The 7,500-nt window shown below is 41.5% G+C and overlaps 2 protein-coding genes across 2 annotated transcripts in view; one reads left to right on the top strand and one right to left on the bottom strand.

Moving 5' to 3' along the window:
• The first annotated feature begins 252 nt into the window (after nucleotides 1-252).
• On the top strand, nucleotides 253-5,695 carry LOC137978723 (uncharacterized). The gene is made up of 3 exons (XM_068825753.1): nucleotides 253-917; nucleotides 2,962-3,144; nucleotides 4,294-5,695. The coding sequence occupies exons 1-3, from the start codon at nucleotides 458-460 to the stop codon at nucleotides 4,344-4,346; spliced, it is 696 nt and encodes a 231-aa protein (XP_068681854.1). The 5' UTR covers nucleotides 253-457; the 3' UTR covers nucleotides 4,347-5,695.
• Nucleotides 5,696-7,113: 1,418 nt separating this feature from the next.
• Nucleotides 7,114-7,500, bottom strand: part of LOC137979140 (adenylosuccinate synthetase isozyme 1 C-like) — a 23,075-nt gene continuing 22,688 nt past the window's right edge. Inside the window, exon 16 of the mRNA XM_068826335.1 lies at nucleotides 7,114-7,500. This exon is cut by the window's right edge and continues 1,539 nt beyond it. The gene's annotated coding sequence lies outside the window, so the exon portion shown is untranslated.

The following is a 7,500-nucleotide window of genomic DNA, read 5'->3' as shown; positions in this document are numbered from 1 at the left end:
AAAGGGATGCTCTACAACTCAAAACGACATTCTAAAAAAAGATACCTGAGAGGTATTCTCTCCTTCTGTTTTAACCTAAATGACTGAAGTACTCTTTATAAAGAACTGTAAAAAATTTCGTTAATTGCATCGAATGTAAGTTTCTTTTTTTGAAGTTTGTGTGACACGACTGAAGTTACATTACAAAACAAAGAGGCGTTGATAATAGCTGTTTTGGATGTAAATTGATCTGAAGATCAAGTCCCTATTGTCACGTCAAAAAAACCATTGGTCTTACGCTACATATCGTATTTACCTCATTTAATATTCGGTTGTTTGTGATAGCTGGCTAGAAACCAGGATTTAAAAGTAGAATGTAATCATTCTGTTTAGTTTGAGAAATAATTTTCTCGATTACCAAAAGAACTAAGTCTTCATTTGTCAAGATTTGCGAAGATTTCAAGTGACCTCACTAATCATGAAGAAGAATGCAACCTCTTCGACGCAAATGCTGATTAAAGACGGGGATTTGGAGAACCGCGAGAAAAATGCGAAAGAAAATTCATCACTCGTGGGTTTAAATATGCCTGGTTTCACGGAAGAAAATGGAGTACAATTCGGCGGAGAATTCGCATCTGGCCCGACTTCAGGCAAGACACTCGAAAACGGAAACTATCTTCAAGGGAGCTTTGGTGTTGAAGCAGATCAGAAAGTCATCCCTCGGTCAGAACCGAGAATTTCGTGTGCATCGACAATAACACCAAACACTCTATTTCCAGGATTTCAAATTCCCACCGAAACAGTTATTCCTACGGAGGAAACCGTTGCCGGAGTTGGGAAAAAGAAGCGAGGTATCACGGCACAAGAAGCAATCCCAGTTCTTCCCCGTTCCGCAGCGATTGGTTGCCTTATTTTAAACATTATATTTCCCGGTTTAGGTAGGTTTGGCTTAGCTTCACTCACTCTTTTTAGTTTACTGATGTCCAATAAAGTGGACAGTAGCCTCCTTGATTTAACATGTAGAAACGTTCCCAAATTAACAAGAATTTTATCTTGTGTTGCGCGTTTTTGTAGAAAAGAAATTTGGGACTTATCTCGTCGAGATAACTTTACAAGGACATCAGAGTGTTCTTTAATGTATGAGACTGCTGTATTGCACAATCACAAGATCACAACTTTATTATACGGGCAAAAATTGTAAATTGAGAAACAAAAGTGTTTCCACTTTCGTTTCGTGATTAAAGAACGAGCCTACGAATTTGGCAATAATCCAAAAATACTTAAATTGTTTGTTACGACATGTAGTTCTTTTTTTGTTCACTTTTCCGTCTGCGCTGGTGCGAAGTTCAACATGAAGAATCTTTGGTGAAGAATTATTCCCAGTTCTCAATACAGGTGTCAGTAATTCTTCTTGTCTTAACGGCCAAAGTGTATGTCAAATTTGTTTCATCAGTGCCTAATTTGTGTTTGGTGGGCCGGTGATAGATACACTAGCTAAGCTTATAGTGTCAATAGTTACCTGTGCATACACTATTTTTTGAGGAATTAATGTGGAACATGCAGCTTTCGAGTCGCAAATGAAGCAGAAGTGATAATTTCCTTGTTCAAGTGCAATATATTATCTACCAAATTGACTCAAATTCACTAATGACAGTCTTAAGAAATGTTAAGGACAAAAATATCACAATGGATAAAATGGCTTCATTGTTTGGGTTTGACTTAATTGCGTGGTCACCTTAAAGCAGCTTTTGTTCGAAACTGGTGAAGTTGGCTTATCATGCAAATGCAGGGTAAAAGTCAAATCCTGGCTTAAGCCGGTCGTATAAATTACGTTCGTTTTGCGATACAAAACTACCATTGTTTCGTTTCTTGTTTTTGTTGAAGACGGTGCTCTCGTGGACAGAAATCGAAAGTTAAATCCCTCCAAAACTCAATCGTCATTATCTAAGACAATTTGTTTTTCATGTCCAGATTCTCTATTTTTCGAATTCCCCAGAATACACTTTGTTTTGCCCCCTTTTGTTTTTAAATGTTATTGGGAATATGCAGTGTCCCCAACAGCATTTGAAACGATTATGACTAAAGAATGGAAATAAAGTGAGACACTTCGTGACACATATACAGGCGACTAACATTTGGTGACGTTGGGTGGCAATACCTGAACGTCCTCAGTGTCAACCTGCTTTGGCAGATAAACTCTGTTTAGGGGGATAATACCTGCTGAATCGTAAGGCACTGATCTCTGGTGATTAGGTCTAAGCGCCGACTCGAAATGGTTGGCTTTCATAAATTGTTCTGGTGACACCATATTTAAAACTTGGTAAAACTTCTGTTAGATTGTTTGGTACTTTATAAACATAACACTTAAGTGTCCCACCTTATTTTAGTCACAACATTTGAAAACAATGGTTTATGCAAAATTTGGGGGCAAACAGAGTGTCTTATGGGAAATTCGAAGAAAGAGAATAAGAAATATCATATCTTTCACTTTGTATGTAAAATGATGTTCAGTTGACAAGTTCGGTTCTCCTTTTGTATGAATATTTTATTAAAGTTAAGATGCGTTTTAACACTTCCATGAGACTACGACTTCAAACATTTTAGTGATTTTCCAATCCGATAATTGTGCCAGCCTCATTAAGACCAATCGCCGCAACCGTGTCAGTCCCGCAGCATGTTCCTCGGGTATCGATCGAGATCCAAATCGATTTCAGCGCTTGGACGCCATCTTGGGCTGACTGGCTGGTACAGGTGGCAGATAATAGCTAAAATACTTATAGTGTGATAGTGTGATACTTTCATGACTCAACAAATACCAGAAAAGGATACAAAACGATTCTCCCCAAAATATACAACCACTTTCAAATGCCTCATTCATGACAAAACAAGAATCCAACGCACCTCTCTAACCCTTGATTACTGCTATTATATTTGAATATATATCTGTCTTTTTCTCTAACGTTTTGTATCCTTTATTTGCAGGGACAGTCGTGTCTGGTGTGATCGCGTTTTTCCTGACTCGTCGTGAAGTGCCTCTCATGAATCGCACCTCCATTCTTTTTGTTAACTGTTTCGTTGGACTCGTGCAGTTGGCAACCGTTGTCTTTCTTTTTATTGGTTGGTTCTGGAGTATAGTTTGGGGCTGTGCATTTGTTGGGCTATCTGGTAAGATCTTATTTCTATACCTTCCGAGGACCTCTTCTCGCGTTTCAACTGTATACGAAGGAAAACCTCAAGCTACCGAGCGACCGAATCCCGAACAACGGCCTGGCGAGGTCTGGCAGCGCGATGCATTCCTTGCTTCCACATCTCCCGCGGCCATAGTTTGCTGCCTGTCTTTCTCACTTTTAAAGCTAAAGAAGGACCCTTTGTGGTCTTTTTTTCTTCCTACACTGCTAAAAGTAATCTATGTTAACAGATCCGAGCGTTTTCTGAGTCTACAGTGTTTTGTCACGCAATCTAGAGAAAACTGCCGAGGGAGGCCTCTGGCACCAATAGGACAAGAGAAATTAACGACACTTTATTGCGTCTGCATGTTGCTAGTGGTTAAGGAGGGGACCAGGCTTTCATAAGGAACTGTACGCTCAACACGACCGTTTTTTCCCGGGTCCTCCTGTTTCCCCCCCCCCCCTCCTCAAAAACCAAACTCTAAATTCCAATCCGATCGGATGCAGAAGCTCCCTGAAAACCACTTTCGGGTGGGTGGAGTTTCATTGGTAAATATCAAAGTTAACACCGGTGACGTATTCGAACACGTCAGATAGAGCTAAAACTTTTCCGTCATCATTCCATTTTGATCAATTTATACATGCCTACAAACCAAACTATATATACAGTCACTGAATTGAGAGGAACGGTGTTGAAATTTAGAACAAACTGGTTTAAGTTTGCTACTGCTTTCTCTACAACTTATAATTTGGTTATTTCACAACGCATATTTGCAGAGAATGGGAAACAATGTACAAACCTTAGAACGCATGTGCAAAAGAGCCTTCGTATAGCAGTCGTTTCAACGCCGGAATTTCCGATGTTTTGGTCGTGCGAAAAATGGAGCGAAACAAAAAAAAGCCTGTTTAGGGAGTCTCGACCCATTCTGTTCAGGCCAAAGCGTCGAAACTCTTTCATGTTCCCTGCACGGAAACGCTTACTTCGCAGATTAATTTGTCCTTGAATGATATTGCTTGTTAGTGTTCTTGTTGAAGTCACCGGCGTAGATTTAAAGTAAAATCTGTAGGAAATTGGGCACCTATATCAGATTTACTTTTTTATGTCTTTCTTCTTACTGAATATGTATATCCGTTATGAATTTTGCAGAAACCTATGGCAAACAAGTTGAAAAAGTAGAAGAAGATGAGTTTATTGCATGACCTTTTGAAACAAGAATATATGACTTAATATTCATGGCTGTGTTGTGTGGTATAAGAAGAAACAAGTTGATGATAATGTCGATGACTGTCACCCTACCGTCGCGCAAACTTATGGCAACAATTCGTTGAAGGTGTTGTTTTGCTTTCGTTGTCAATCATACGAGCCAAGAACCGTCAAACTACGCTCTGTTAAAGAAAACGCCGTTCCGCGGTTAAGGAAAGATGCGAGTGATCTATTACTATCAATGTGCCAATCAGAGCCTCATTTGCTGACGAACCAAAAAGCGTCGTATTCGTCCCGTGGCAGGGGCGAGTTAAATTTTTTATGACATCGTCATTTCAGATCAAATGCGTTCCTTCGGTGACTCAGGGGAATTTTCGGTTGAGTGTTGAAACTAGCCCGATGGTAACTTCACGGTTTCATTGACTAAGCCGTTCGTTACCTAGAGACAAACAAAGACAACAAGAGGTAACGGAACTGGATCAGGAAAGATAGTATATATTGTTCGAAAAAAAAAAAAAACTCTTTCGCGACTAGCCGTGTGGTGTTGAAGTACTTTGAAGAAGGGGCTGGTTGGCGAATATTTCCAGGTTCAAATCCTGTGTACAGACCTTTGAGATGTCTTTTTAAACCTGTGTTAATTTTCCATGGCCCCCAAGCACTTTCCAGGGTTTTACGTTTATAGTATTAGGAGAGTAGAATTGTCTTCTTCTACTGCGGAGCCCAGTCCCAGACTCCCTCCCCGTAGTCTCCCTGCCGATACTACCCTACACTAGCCTGGGTAGCTGTTGCTGACCAGCGGTTTTCGTTAAAACAATGGTTTGTTGGGGGTGCTCAGTCTCGCGGGCTCAGAAAACCTGGTTTTGGTCATTGTTATTTAAGGTTTTTCGCGTAGCTGACGTCATTGTTGACGCAACAGGCTAATTAACCAGCGGCGAAGCAGCGCGGAGAATGGGGAGGGATATTTCACAGCGCCCCTCCACAGTCTCTGCGCGGCTTATGCCTCTCGCGCCAACAATAGGGAGTTTAAGCGCGCGACGTTTTTGAGCCGCGGACGGCATCCGGAAGTGAGCGGTTTTCCATTTTAACTTGTCTTGTCACTACCACCTTTATATTGCTATGTTTCTTTCCTCCATTAGAGATGATTAGGTTGAAAATCTGGGAGACACTGCTGTACTGGCATACGAAATGTTCATTTCCGGTTGCCGTCCGCGGCTCAAAAACGTCGCGTGCTTAAGCTCCCTAATACCACCAGCTACGCAGCCTAACCCTACTCGTGAGAGGCTTCAAAGAAAGCTTCTTTCATTTGGCATTTCTGTACTGTTAATACATAAAAATTGAAAACAAGGCCATACTTGGTGATTTATTCTGCTTCTTACTTCAGCGAATAACATACTGAAAGCGCTAAAGGACTAGCAATTCGGTGGATTTCTCGACAGCCAAAATTCTTTTTTCGGGCTCTGGTTTCGTTCCATCCTTTAACGCATGCGCGCGAGCAAGTGGCACTTAAGGGATCTGGGGTTCACAGTACGAAAAGAACCTCCTACACTCGTGTGTAGCAGACTTTTATATCCGATTCTGCGAAAAAAGGAAGAATACAAATCACGTTTTTGTTGTTGGGGGCTTTTTCTGCATGCTGTTTTCAACCTCAACTATCCATTCGCTAAAACAGGTGAAGTGGAGATATATGTAGCCTGCGAAGTCAGACGTATTTCCGGCGGTCGTTTCTCTCTCCCGCAAAATACGTCTGCGTTCGAAGGCTAAGAGATATATACCTGGCGTTGGGAATTTGTTTCTCCTCTTAACAACTATCACGTAAGCTTGTAAAAAGCTGGAAGGTTTACCAGCTCCTTCAATTTGACTTGTCTGTTCTCAAGTTCGCTGTTATGTGGTGCATTCAGAAGATTACGCTAAGCCGACCACATTGCTGCTCTTTTCGACTAGTGTGTGGGATCTTTAACAGCTTTTATAAACATCGAAGGGTTGTGAGACGGAGCCTACGGTTTATAGTCCTTGTCCGAGAAGACTTAAAAGTCGAGCGATTTGCAGATGTAATTACACCTTGAGTGTTGGTCAGACCAAGGTTGTAACGCCGCGATCTTCCGCATGGCAGTCCAATGCTCAGAAAACCCTGCGCAAGAGAGTCAATGAACTAGCTTGTTCGGTCCGTACCGGGAAAATGTTGGTCTCGTACCCTTTTTTGCAAGTATATGGACCTCGCCTAATAAACTTGCAAAAAAAAAAAAAGGAACTCGACCAATATTTTCCCAGAACGGACCTCACGCTAGTTCAATAACACATATGTAGGGAATGGAACAGCATTTTCAGGTTGCCCGCTCGCAACCAATCCAACCGACGAGTATTGCCGTAAACGTTAATGTATACCCAAATTTCCGACATTTTTTCCGGAATATTTCCGTTCCATACGATTCATTAATTAACCGGGTTTTTTTTTCCCGACATTTAGCGCTAGACAGCGGAGTGTAAGTCCCAGTCTCCCGGCGTTTTTCCTTTTCATTGCCGCGGCTTATTTCCCTGTTTCACTAACCGAAAGCCTGGAAATAGCTACGTGTGACTCGTTCACTCGTCCGTTGCTTATCGTCTCCAAGAAAGATTTTATTTCACGAAATTGGGAAATGGTTTTCTTTTGGAGCCTCACCTGAAGAGCACTAAGAGTGGAAATCGTGGGCGTGACCTTCAGGAACCAAAATGGCGACTAGAGAAACCGTAGAAGTAGCGGAAGATGACAAGAAAACATAGACTGGTATTGTTCCAAGCAAATTTAATTCATTTACTAAGAAAAGTTTTAACCATTTATGAGGCAGAATATATTCACACGTTTTTTCACACGTTTTTTCACACTTCTTGGTCACGTTTCAAGAAAGAATCCCGGTGACCTCCTTGGAACTAAAAAAAAATTAGCAAGGCGAGGATTCCTAAATCACGGCATGCACATACACAATGTGTATACGTCTTCCGCTACAGGCCGGTGGAACATTATTTAACAATTAGACCCGTAGCCCTTGCGGGCTACGGGTCAATAGCCCATGAGGCTCAGCCGAATGGGCTATTGACCCGTGGCCCTTGAGGGCGAAGGGTCTAATCGTTTTATATCACCCAACTAGTCGGACAGAAAAGGCAACAATAAAGTTA

Source organism: Montipora foliosa, chromosome 12, assembly GCF_036669935.1.
Source record: "Montipora foliosa isolate CH-2021 chromosome 12, ASM3666993v2, whole genome shotgun sequence".
Classification (NCBI taxonomy): Eukaryota; Metazoa; Cnidaria; class Anthozoa; order Scleractinia; family Acroporidae; genus Montipora; species Montipora foliosa.
Note: the sequence above shows the minus strand (reverse complement) of the source record. Positions and strands in the feature narration are given on the sequence as shown.

Bases quoted from the DNA above. Each gene is read 5' to 3' on its own strand.
- LOC137978723 (XM_068825753.1), top strand. From the start codon at position 458: ATGAAGAAGAATGCAACCTCTTCGACGCAAATGCTGATTAAAGACGGG. The intron at 918-2,961 runs GTAGGTTTGGCT...CTTTATTTGCAG, and splicing joins CATTATATTTCCCGGTTTAG to GGACAGTCGTGTCTGGTGTG. The intron at 3,145-4,293 runs GTAAGATCTTAT...TGAATTTTGCAG, and splicing joins TGCATTTGTTGGGCTATCTG to AAACCTATGGCAAACAAGTT.